The sequence below is a fragment of the Acartia tonsa genome, chromosome 10 (genome assembly GCF_053477335.1).
Source record: "Acartia tonsa isolate MP-2025a chromosome 10, ASM5347733v1, whole genome shotgun sequence".
NCBI lineage: Eukaryota > Metazoa > Arthropoda > Copepoda > Calanoida > Acartiidae > Acartia > Acartia tonsa.
Window position 1 is genome coordinate 35,153,873 of NC_137269.1, and position 13,466 is coordinate 35,167,338.

Sequence of the window (13,466 nt, forward strand, 5' to 3'; positions counted from 1 at the left end):
TAGTGAAATGTGCTTAGAAAATGTTACGTTTTTATAATCAGATGAGAAATTTTTACGTTCACACTCCCTTTAAGTGAAAGCTTTTCATTACATTAAGTTTTAAGTCTTAAGTATGTGTTATAACATATAACATAGGCCAAAGTTAAACTTTATCTTTACCTTTTAGTGCTTACTTACACGGTGAGAGATTACTAGGGAAATATTACGGTGAAATAAATTGAATAAAAAAATTACAAATATATACAATTGAATTAATTAATAAACGACTTTCTTATAATAATTTTGATTACTCATTTGATACACTTTTAAAAGTATTTTTTTAAATAAACAAAACATCTTTTATAAAAGGCTCTTTGTATGTTTTGTTTAATTAATTAAGAATATACAACAATGTTTAAATTATATATAAAATCTATGCTTTTTTTCACATTTGACATAATTTTAAACTAGTATGGTACATTTCTATTATGTCGATGTTAAAAAAGTAATGGAAGATTACAGAAACATAGATATTAAAAATGTAAACCATGATTCCAGTTTCGCCTCTATTGAAAGTGGAATCTTACATTTCAAAAATCGTATCGGCGTTGAAGATATCTTCACCAAGAGAGGCAAAAGTAAAATCTTACATTTCAAAAATCGTATCGGCGTTGAAGATATCTTCACCAAGAGAGGGGAAAGTGGAAGGGTAGATTATAGTTTTAGAGGGTCCAAACCATAATCATAGATTATGTTTCTGCTTCTATAAAAATGGATTCAACTCCCTAACTGTGTAAGGTTTACAATAGTTTCAAACAATACATATGAATTTACAAAAATATTTACAATTAATTAGCAAACCTGTTTGAAATCAGCTTTAAGCCAGATTTCTTTAAAGACATTATTTATTAGAACTATTATTCTTTTATTTTTGATAAGATATCCATAAAACAAGGATGATAACACCAAAATATAGTTTTTTCAAACTAATCATTGGTTAAAGCCATCCACAATATAAACGCAAGAAACGAAAATATTCTTTTCCAAAATAGTTTAAGAACGTATTAAGCATTGAGAAATTGATCTGCTAATAAAAAGGGGTTTTGGGTAAATTATAATTACTAATTGGGGGGGAAAGCTAGTGCAACTTTTAACATTTTAGCTGTAATTTTAGTAGCGAAGTTACTCTATAATTTTAAATGTCCGTCTGTCCGTTTTAGTTTGGGGGAAACGTGATTTTCTCACCTCCTATAAAAGATAAAAGGCAATTTGACAACATTCCCATTATTAAGGAGCACAATTACCTACAAAACATCAATGGCAGTCGGACCGCTTTTTAGCAGGTTTTAGGCAATTTTTGTATTTTTCACATTTTTTCCATATTTTTGGTGTTCATGGTCCGATTTCCAAATTTTTTTCAGTTATAGATATCAAAATTAAATTTCCTGTCGTTAAAAGAAAACAACTATGACGGTCAGATTGCCATAAGCAGGTTTAGGCTATTTTTGTATTTTTCACATTTTTCTCCATACCTTTGGTGTTTATAGTCCGATTTCCAAAATTTTTTCAGTTATAGATATCAAAATCAAATTTCCTGTCGTTTAAAGAAAACAACCATTACGGTCAGACTGCCTTTTGGCTGGTTTTTAACTATCTTTAAATTTTTCCCTTATTTTTCCATATCTCTGATGTATATAGTCCGATTTTCCAAATTTTTTAAGTTAAGGATTTGAAAATTAAATTTCCTGTCTTTTTAAGAATACAGCCATGACAGTCAGACTGCCTTTTAACTGGTTTTTGGTTATTTTTATATGTTTTACATATTTTCCCATATCTATGGTGTTTTTGGTCCAGTTTTAAAACTTTTTTGAGATATCAGTATCAAAATACTTTTTCCCATTGTTATGAGCATCTTTTATGTAATTTACTTTGACCGTCATCATTATACAAAATATATGTTTATTTTCTCAAGTAAATCTATTCTCGATTTTAATAAATATACTTTAAATCTACTTGTACGTATTTTTATCCATATTTTTATGTGCTTCGCTACTTATGGATGTTGTCATCCTTGTTATAAATTTGTTTCAATAAAAAATCTATTGGGGGGGGGGGGTTTCTTATGAGGTTCGTTGAACCTTCCCCTCAAAGTAGTAATAAACTTTTCTTGAACCTTTAAGATGCTTCTCTGTAAAGGAGAACCATATCGGTTATGCGGTTAGCGAGATCTTTTGCTACACACACATACAAATCCTGTTACCTTTATATAAAGATTATTTTATGTTATTGGACTACATTAATATTCTTACTCCTCCCATAAGTTAAACAACTGAGGATTAAAACATTGTCCCAGGGATCTATAGGGATAACAAAATGGCCAATAAATTGGTGTACATCCCCAATGATGATACACAAAATATAACCCTTTTATAGCGTAAAATTAGTGGCTGGAAGTTTTGACGTTTGAACTCTCAACTTAATAAACCAACCAATCAAAATTTCCCAATGTTGTAAAGCCAACGAATAAGAAAACTTTTTTTTAACTCTGGGAGACTAGTGTGATGATAAACTGCCCATTGTCCCCTCTCTCTCTGACATTGTCTAGTCCGTGTTCCCCTGGCTTTTTGTACACTACTCAGTACTCTCAACTCTGGACAAAATTTGTACTATGAGAATACTATACATAGACTTAATTTTATGTTACTAGGCATTTGTATGAGAAACCGTCCCGTCTACTCATGCCGTCCGAAAAATACTGGTGTACAAGATCAATCGTTTCCATAAGTAGCGCACCAATGCAAAGAAAACAATCTTTTTAGAGCATAATAGTTATTTCTCGCATCGTATTGTAAACAGCTTTCCGTGGATATAGAATGAACAATTATAAGATTAAAACCAGGTTTTTAAGCCCCGAGGTGCCGAAGGCACGGGCTAAAAAAACTGGTTTCAATCTTATGATTGTACATTTTTATATTCGTAGAAAGCTGGATATAATACGATGCTAGACATAGTTTTTTCGTATGGATGAGAACCGGTTCCTATCCACCGGATTCGAATGAATACGAGAAAATGAATATTCATATATAATTCTTTTATGAAATTCTCAAAAAATACGTTTTAAAAGAACAACTTTTTTAAATCCCCAAATAAGACAAGAAAAATGCAGTATGTTTTCTAAAATGATAAAGTGACGAACGGAATAATCTAGTTATAGAGTACCTGCGCTAAAAAAGTACTAACAAAAAAAGCTGTAAGCGCCAACCCACCAAAATAAAGTATTTAATACACTTTTCTCTCTCTCTAGCTATGGCTCGCATTCCGTCTGTCCACCTAATTTTACTTTACTTACTATTATACTGGCTCAAACTTGATTCGCTTGGATTTTGTATTAGTGTGTCATAGTTTTACTTTAAAAGGACACAATTTAGGATACAATTTTTTAAATTGTAAAATTGTTATATATCCTATCCTAGGATATAAAGTAGTTGGCTGTTTTTGTCTGTAGCAAAGAATCTCGCTAACCGCTGACACGATCGGGTTCTCCTTTACAGGGTAGCATCTCATAGGTCCTAGGAAGGTTTATAACTATTTATAGGGAGGGTACCACCACACCAAACTCCCCTTTACTTTTTTTAAAACTAAAAAGAAGGAAGGAGGGGTTAAATTCAAGCCATCATAACCTCGAGTACCCCTAGATGCCTCTAGGGGCGTAGCCGCTAGTATTCTATGTTGTAAAGTAGAAATGTTTATTTTTGTTTGAAGCCTAAGATCTATAAAGATGCTGGTCCAAAGAGGGCTGAACTTTTTAGGAATGCATCTTAAATGTCTCGGCCTGAATTTAGGCTATTTTTCTCAATTCCCTATAGGCTAGGGGCTCGGAAATTATTACAGTCTATAAGAAATTACATTTTACACAACTATTACATCTTTAAAAATTCTTTTTATCTCATGTTGCAATTGGATATGCATTTATAGTTTAGGTGAAGTTAGGTTAAGTTAAAGTGAAAGGGCACAGTAAGAGCCTCCTGCTAAATATAATTGTTATAGAGAAAAATAAACTAAACTTTACTTAATATTTTTAAATTGAAGAGTCACCTTTGAAGAAAAATCTTCGCGCAAAGCAATCTACACAAACACGCATACACACACACGCACACACTCACATTGGCCTAAGCTTACGGACACACACCAACACACACACACACACACACACACACACACATGCGTAACAGCCGGGCTGTCTATACTGCAGACTACTAAAACAAAACGAATCCTTCAATGACTTTAATTTCAGTCAAAACTCAAAGTTTTAGCTTGAAACCATGGTAGATATTAAATAGGATTGTATAAAAGTTATTTGTTAAAAATTAAAGTGATAATTAAAAATGAAAAGGATATTTATCCCTGAATTACGAGATGACCGATTTTTCTTCAATAGAGAGGGGCGACAGGTAGAAATATATATACAGACAGACTGACACGCAGTCAGTCATTCTAGTGCTTTCATACAAATAGGAGTGTGAGTGTGTTTTTTTGTGAAAAAAATATGACGTTCAAAATATTACATATTGAAAAGAAATAATTTAAGTGACTTGAAAGAAAAAAATTAAGTGAATTCTTAGTATTAAATTATGATTTATTAGGAGTGTTTTTTTTTCTTCAAGAAAGGTGGGTTGGTTTTTCGTTAAAATCATTAAAATCGAAATTATTTTGAATATTTGTATTTATTTAATTTAAACTTTTTTGTACCAAAATAATGTGAAAATTATTTTGTTTTAATTGAACAAGAATTATCTTTTTAGTCCAGAATAAAAAATATATTCAATCAAACCAATCGTTCTTAGCGGACTTAACAAATTAAAACTTAAAATTAATAATGGGACTATTTCAAAAATATTTGTCAATTAAAAATTAAATAGTTTAATTTGAGTTTAACATAAATTTCCTCAGCAAATGAGATTAAACTGTTAACGTCATTTTTAACGTTAAATAACGGTGTCATACATGTATCAGTTTAAACGTTAGGGAGATATTAACAAACAAACAAAAAATAAGTGGTTTTTTTAAGGGGGGGGGGGCATTTCGGTTACGTTTATTTAACTTTTTTCGTCGTTTTTTATCGGTAAATAAAGGATTTATGGTTGTAGTTTTAAAAAGATTTAGATTTTGAATTACTACTCTCTTGATTGTTTATATTTTCCGAGTTACTTTTATATTATAAGGGTAGTAGATTAATTAAGCGCCTCTAAGTACTTAATATGGTTAGAAAACTAGGTGACTTGGTTGTAACTCCGCCCTTTGATCATGATTAAGGAAGGTGGAGACATTGGGGACGGTTGGACATCGGTACCCAAAGTTTATAAACACGATTTCTAATTTGTAGGCGTAGAAACTGATGGTTCTTGTGTTAAATATAGCTTAGATGGTTTTAATTAGTAGTAACCAATCTTTTTAACTAATAATTTAACAAAGATCGAAGGTTTAATTTTGTTTATCATCATTTGTGACATAGATTTATTGAGTCAGAGTACACTTGATTTGAAATGTTCAGTGGAGGGGGGGGGGTGATCCCTGTCAAACCTGTTTTCTAACATTATGTCGTCAGTGTACTTTCTTATCTAGTTATATCCAGTCATCAAGGGAAAGATAAATCAAAGATAGATTTATCTTTCCCTTAATATATTCAATATATTCGAAATTTGATAAACACATGATTTTGTTATGTTTTATTTGCCTCTAATTTTATTCAGTTTCATTTATCACATCAAATATATGTATAGTATTTTATAGTACAAAGGGAGGGGGCGACTGACACTTTTTGAAACCAAAACTAAAGAATTCAACTCAAAAAAGAGTTACAGCACTGTAATTTGGAATGACAGGCGTTTTAACGAGGTACAATGTGGAACTGTGAAGAAAAACTGGTGAAACCGCCGCTACTGCCGTTTCCCGACAAAAAAAAAATAATTCAGTGATACTGGCGGTTACGCCACCGTTTCTTTACAATTTCACATTGTACCTCTTTAAAGCAAATGCCATATCAAATTTCAGTGCTGTAACTCTTTTTTCAGTTGAGTTCCTTTGACTTTCAGTTTTGGTTTCAAAAAGTGTCACAACCGCCTCCCCTCTTTATTCTTCACGCGTAATCGGCTGCGCTCGTTTCTTTAAGAGACACCTTAAGGGAGGGGTTACCCACACTACCTTAAAATTCAGTTTAATTAATATTGGATAATTTTAGGTGGGATAGTTAGTGGTTTTTTTTTTCTTGATTGGATAAAAACATACAATATCTTTGATCATTATCAAGATCATGAAGTAAATACTTTATTACCGACCCACAGACTTTTAGATTATACCATTACGTAGAATTGTAAAAACTTTTGATTTTAAGACACTTTAAAGTAAGCATAGTAACTTTAAAATTATTAAATATGTAGAGGCGAGAGTATTCAGTTTTGTTGCATTGATTCTAAACAATTTGGATATTTCCGTCTGTCCCTAGCAAAATTAAGAAAATGACTTAATTTTCTCTGGTTGGCTAGTTTGTTAGTTATTGATTGAAAATACCTGGCAAAATTTGGTAATAAGTATTACCGACGAGTTAATAACAGATTCCCCCTCCCTTCTTTATTATGAGCGTAAAAAATGGGCATCTTGCCCTTTGCAGAATTCTAATCATGCATTCTTTCATAGCTATGAAATTACTGTATAGTTATATTCTGTCTTGTGATCCTCTTATTGCTGCGCTACTTCTAGACATTACCAGTCATGTTTTTTTTTTCAGGCGCCACAGCCAGAATCTGAAGCCTCCGTGATACAGAGGCATATGGCGAACAATGCGCCATTTTATAAGGTATTCGTTGATTGATAGCTTAATTGATTTATTGGTAGTTAGATAGCGCAGAAGCATATAGTAAACAAAGCGCCATTTTTATATGGTATTGATTGATTGATAGCTAAATTGATTAATCAGTGAACGAAGCAGATACTTAAAGAGATGCTATGCATATAAAAAATATGTAATGCCTTTGATTTCAGTTAAAAATATTTCAAATTTTTGAGAAATGAAAAAAAATGTTGTGTTTAAAAAGAACTAAGTCTAAAATGAATTTGTATAACAACTAAGACAAAACGTACATAAGCAGCGCAGCTGAAATAAATTTTAATTGTACAGAAAATCTTTTAGTCATATCTTTTAAATTCCAATAGAGAAAGCCCAACTACTTTATTTTTTCTAGTACTTTTCTTTTCATCAAAAATATTATTGGGTTTTTATTGCTGCTCTATTTATGATCTTTATTGCCCAGGAATAAGGTAAAACCAACAAGCGAAATAAATCTAAAATAAAATTGGGGGGGGGGCCCGGGGGGGGGGGGGCAGATGTGTTGACCCCCAACCTCAGCTGAAATTACGCATGGGATTCGTGATTTGTTCTAATCAAGTTGTTGTTGGTATCAGCTGGTTATTGCCCCTTTTTAAGTAATCTGACACATTCAAAGTTTTTTTTGCATTTAATGTGTTGACCCCCAACCTCAGCTGAAATTACGCATGGGTTTCGTGATTTTTTCTAATTAAGTTGTTGTTGGTATCAGCTGGTTATTGCCCCTTTCTTAATAATCTGACACATTCCAAGTTTTTTTTGCATTTAAAAAACATTTTTTTCTGCCATCCTGTACATGTTATTTGACGCATTTTGTTCACATTTTCCTGTCTACTGAAAAGAAAAGGGAGTTGATTTCATAAAAATAAATTCTATAGATGTATTAAAAACTAGCGACTACGCCCGTAAAGGCTTCTAGGGACATTTGAGGTGAGGTGGGAGTGTGGCGGGAGAGTCCAACCTCCCCCCAATTTGTAAATTTTAGTTTGAGAGGATACATTGTAAATTGGAACCATGTAGGTTCAGCGGTTTGCAAGATCCTTCGGTACACACAGATAAACAAAAAGACGTCCTGTTTCTTTCATATAAGGATTGTACCTAAAACAGGCACAAACCAGTTAAGACATCTGAGCTGGATCTTTAAATCATTTCAATGGTGCGCCAAATCGGGGTGCGCCGAATTTCAGCCAATCACAGCGCGGCATTTCGTAAAATGCTGTGCTATCATTGGTGGAAAGTTGGCTCACCCCGATTTGGCGCACCATTGAAATGATTTAAAGATCCAGCTCTGGATATAAATCAAAAGGTTGGTTGTCTTTTAAATGTTACTTAAAATAAATATTGATATTTATAAATATAATCTTAATATATAAAAGGTAAAAAGTTCATCATATGTTTCTCTTTAAATATCTTAAACGGCGTTTTTTATTTAGGTCCTATGAGATAAGGCCCCAAAACTATTGTTACCTAAAGATTTTTAAAAAATTTTAAAAGCAAATCAAATATTTTTTGGGAATATATATTCATTTTTGGCTTTCCTGGCAAAATTGACCTAAGAACAAGGATTTATTTGTCAATAGTATAAATTATTTAAAATATATTAAGCAAGAGCAATATATTAGCGCACCATAAACAATATCTTTTAATTTTCATCTCTGTTAATATCTCAAAATGTTATATAACTGTTAGGTGACAAAGGGAAAAGTAGGTTGCGGATAAAATCCGTAAAGGTGTGTGTTTGAAGGCTTAAAAATTGTAATAGAACGATAATATTCACTAAATATGTGTATTTCTTTTTGAAAAGAACTATAGACAAATTTTTTTTTAAGGTAACATAAATTTTTATATTTCTACTACTGTTTTTAACTTAAAACACACAACCTTTACGGATTTTACCCGCAACCTACTTTTCCTTTTATTTCAAACTTTTGAGTCCTTACTTTATTGAATTTGCCAATAAACAAAAAGTTTTAGTTCATTCACGTTTGTCACTATGCCTTTTTAAAATCTAACCCTTTATAGAACACCCTTATGCCTCTAAAATCACAAATGCGCCTTAGAAATTTGTTTTTATCATGCGCTTAAGTTGTGAATTTCTATTTAGATAGATGGATAGCTAGTTAAAGACAGAGAGATAGGCAAGAAGTATTAGTGTAAAACTTATTTCAATAGATAGATAAATAGATGATATATATTGTAGATAGATTGATTTATTGCTATATATGTATTATTTACAAAGTATATTTGCAATTACTTTTATTTAATAGATTTTTCCAATTTTTAACATTTACAAAAGGGCCTGCTTTATTGCTTCAAGATCCATGTCAGATCTATACAGGAAATAAATGTCTATAAACGAGCTCAAGTTTTCCAAGGAATAAATGTTTAAAACTCATAGTGCTCCAATAATCCATAATAAACTCTCATTGCCCAGAACAATAAAACCCAATATAAAAAAAAATATTTTACTTTATTAAGAATAAATTATTAGTAGCGAAGCTACTCTATAATTCACTTTGTCCGTCCGTCAGTCAGTCAGTCAGTCAGTCAGTCCGTCAGTCCGTCAGTCCGTCAGTCCGTCAGTCCGTAACGCTATGGGGGAAATGGGATTTACTCAGCTCCTATAAAAGATAGAATGCTGAAATTTTTTGTCAACATTCCTATTATTAAGGAGCACAATTGACTATAAAACATCATTTGCGGTCGGACCGATTTTTACCAGGTTTTAGGCTATTTTTATATTGTTCACATTTTTCTCCATATCTTCAGTGTTTATGGTCCGATTTTCAAAATTTTTTCAGTTATAGATATCAAAATTAAATTTCCTGTCGTTTAAAGAAACAATCATGAAGGCCAGACTGCCTTTTTAGCAGGTTTTAGGCTATTTTTATATTTTTCACATTTTTCTCCATATCTTCAGTGTATGGTCCGATTTTCAAAATTTTTTCAGTTATAGATATCAAAATTAAATTTCCCGTCTTTTAAAGAAGACAACCATGACGGCCAGACTGCCTTTTCAGCAGGTTTTAGGCTATTTTTATATTTTTTTAACATTTTTCTCCATATCTTCAGTGTTTATAGTCCGATTTTCAAAATTTTTTCAGTTGTAGATATCAAAATTAAATTTCCCGTCTTTAAAGGAAATAACCATTACGGCCAGACTGCCTTTTTGGCAGGTTTTAGGCTATTTAGGCTTTTTTTCATATCTTCAGTGTATATGGTCCGATTTTCCAAATTTTTAAAGTTTTTAAGGATTTAAAAATAAATTTTTTTGTCGTTTTAAGAAAACAACCATGGTGGCCAGACTGCCTTTTATCAGGTTTTTGGCTATTTTTATATGTTTTACATATTTTCCAAGATCTTTGTTTATTTTGATCCAATTTTCAAACTTTTATGGGATATCAGTATCAAAATAATTTTTCCCATTGTTAATATAATTTACTTTGACCATCGTCATCATACAAAATAAAACAAGGTTTCATATTTATTTTATCCAATAAATCTATTCTTGATTTTAGTAAAAACCTTTTAAATCTACCTGTACGTATTCCCATCTACCATTTTTTGTGCTTCGCTACTTATGGATGTTGTCATCCTTGTTTTTTTTTATTTCATCTTGCTATTTACATAATATTGAAGTATTTTATTACTATTCTTAAAAAAGAAAATTTAAATTCATAATATAGTAAATTTAAGAAAACTTAGTTTTAAAATGAGTTGATTCTAGCGCCCCTCCCTAATGTGTCCAAATTTTGAAACAAAAATTAAAAACATTTTAACCCTTTCCTGACAGTTATAAAAAAATATATATTGGAAAATAAATTCCGTAATTTAAATTGCATTTTTAAAAGAATGAAAATGGCTTTATTATAAATACATATTTGAAGATTAAATTAAGAAATCAAAAGAAAATGGAAGAAAAAGCAAGTTAGAGAGAGGTTTTTTTAAAAAACAAGAAAACGCTAAGGCAGAATGTTAATACGTTCATAGTATCAAAGGCTTTTATTATAAAATAAATAACTAAAATCAGCCGGACAGAAATTCTAACGTAAGTAGTTGAACTAGAAGTAATCTTTATGTGTAAGTTAATATATTTATCTCTTTCTATTCTAAATGCATAAGAATATTTTAAACTAGCGGATGTGTACCTAGCATCCAGGGGCTCTCAATTAAAAGGGGCAGAAACAGGCTAGAAAAAAAACAGCTCAAAACCATCTAAAAATGAAATAGCCTAATACCATCATGGGACCGATTTAAAGCTTACCTAAAATAGAGAACCCAATTGCTTCAGTAGTTATTGAGATCTTAACCTTCATAAAAAAAGTGGAAAAACATATTTTTGCAGACAGACTGACGGGCCAATTGAGATGCAGAGTAGATGCTCATCACCCTGTAAAATTTTACCAGGGAAAAATTCATCTTTCTATCAATCAAATGACAGAGCATTACCGATAGACTGACAGACCAGGTAAATTATATAATGGATGCTTATTTGTAAAGGAGAACCATATCGATTCTGCGTTTATAGAGATCTTTTAGTACAGACAGACACACACACACACCGAGATCCTTTTACTTTATTTTAAGGACTATAGGCTAGACTTCTATTTTCAATAGAAGAAAAACACATTTCCCTACAGAAATTGATGTCATCTGGAGGGTTACATACAGACTAACCAACTAAATAAGGTAGAGAGTAGATATTCATCAATCAGGAAAATCTTCTCTAGAAAAAATCAGTCGTGATCGTCTATCTAATTTAGAATTTGATAAATAAAATTTTTACATTTTAAATTAAATGCCCTGCAGGGTATATCCGATAGGCTGATGGAATAAGTAAATCACATATTGGATGCTTAAAGGATTAGGGTATATTCTCAAAAATTAAAACCGTCTATCTTTAATAGCAGATGGTGAATTATGTTTTACCCTCAGACGGACATTTCTAATTAAAGAGGGGCTTCGCGTAAAAAATATTATATTTAATAAAAAAGCAAGGTCAGCCAAAGTGAGGATTAGGGTGCTTTCCCATATCGAGCATTGAAAATACACTTCCATATTTTATAAATAAATTGTAAATTAGAAGGGATAGTTTTTATTGCATAAGCCTAACTCTTGCAGGGGGCCCTAACCCACCAAGGTTTACCCTTGATGTGCCCTTACTCTTGATAAGATATTAATTATAGAACATATAGCATTTTTTAGAAATTTTAAAGCTAAACAAGGATGACATCATTTATAAGTCCTTAGTAAAGCTAATAAACATGGAAATTTTTACAATAGAATTTATATAATATCTTTGATAGTAGATGCATATCAAAGCATTCCAACAGACGGACGGACAAAGTAAGTTCATCAGTATGGGGATGTTTTTATTTCCAGCAATTGATCTTTTATAACTGAAGAGAAATTCACGTTTACTTCTTTACGGTTTCTTTTAGACAGACAGACAGACATTTCAATTAGAGTACAAAGAAACATATGATAACATACATAAACTTTGTGAAGTTCATAAAAATCTAATAAAATAGACGGACAATATGGTTAAAACATTAGATGTCAATAGAAATATATACAGTAAACTTAAAACTTAAAATACCATAAAATATAATTACTAAAACTTTAGCATAATGGACGGACTGACTGACAAAGTTAATTAAATATATATGATGCTTTTTAGTCAGCGAAATCCTCACAGACAAATTTGCTTTTCATTTTTAATTTTAAGTAAATCATAATTCTGATTTTGTACCAGACAGACATACAAAGTTCAAGTAAGATTTTCTGCTAAAATATTTTTTAGTAGAGAAGCTACTCTATAATTTATAATATAACAATTTCTAATAACTCGGACCCTAAGGCGGCCTGAGGCCGCTTCGTCATATCTTAATAATTGCATTAGCCTTCTACCTTTCCAGTACGGATATTTAATATTCTCAAGAGCATTACAGACCAGCGAACAACGTGAGCTGTAGGCTAGTGCAGATATATTATTAACAAAGAACAATATAGATAAATAGATTAACATATAGATTATTAGGTATATTAATGATTATGGAGAAAAATAGATTCATAAATATAGATAAAGATTGAACCCCCAGGATGAGATGACAATAGTAAACCTTAATATATAGATAGATAGATAAATATGTAATATATAAATATATAAAGATGGAACCCCCAGGAGGAGATGACAATATTAAACCTAGATAGATAGATATATAATAAATAAATATATTAATATGGAACCCCCAGGAGGATAAATATATTAGGATGGAACCCCCAGGAGAAGATGACAATATTAAACCTATATAGATAGATATCTAATAAATGCGTATATTAAGATGGAACCCCCAGGAGATGACAATAGTAAACCTTAATATATAGATGGTGAACTGAAATTAGTTTCCGAATGTGAACACATTTTCCTAGGTGTTTCCCAATCCTATCTCAATATTTGCTACTAGCTAAAAAACCTTCAAACTTCCAAAAAAAAAAAATCAAAATTTGAAAAATTAAAACTTTGAATGTATAATGTATAAATCGTTAATACATTCAAATTTTGATTTTTTTTTGAAGTTTAAAGGTTTTTTAGCTAGTAGAAAAT

The 13,466-nt window shown here is 31.1% G+C and overlaps 1 protein-coding gene across 5 annotated transcripts in view; it reads left to right on the forward strand.

The window, feature by feature from the left end:
- The window catches only part of NFAT (nuclear factor of activated T cells 3), a 109,300-nt gene that overhangs the window by 62,778 nt on the left and 33,056 nt on the right, over window positions 1–13,466 (forward strand). For 3 of the 5 annotated variants that reach the window (XM_080174478.1, XM_080174479.1, XM_080174480.1), the window contains exon 4: window positions 6,764–6,832. In XM_080174478.1, the coding sequence (XP_080030604.1) occupies window positions 6,806–6,832 (27 nt within the window). In that variant the 5' untranslated portion in view covers window positions 6,764–6,805. Of the gene's footprint in view, window positions 1–4,285; window positions 4,431–4,479; window positions 4,648–6,763; window positions 6,833–13,466 lie in introns of those variants that run through there. The other 2 variants (XM_080174477.1, XM_080174481.1) reach the window with 2 other exon arrangements.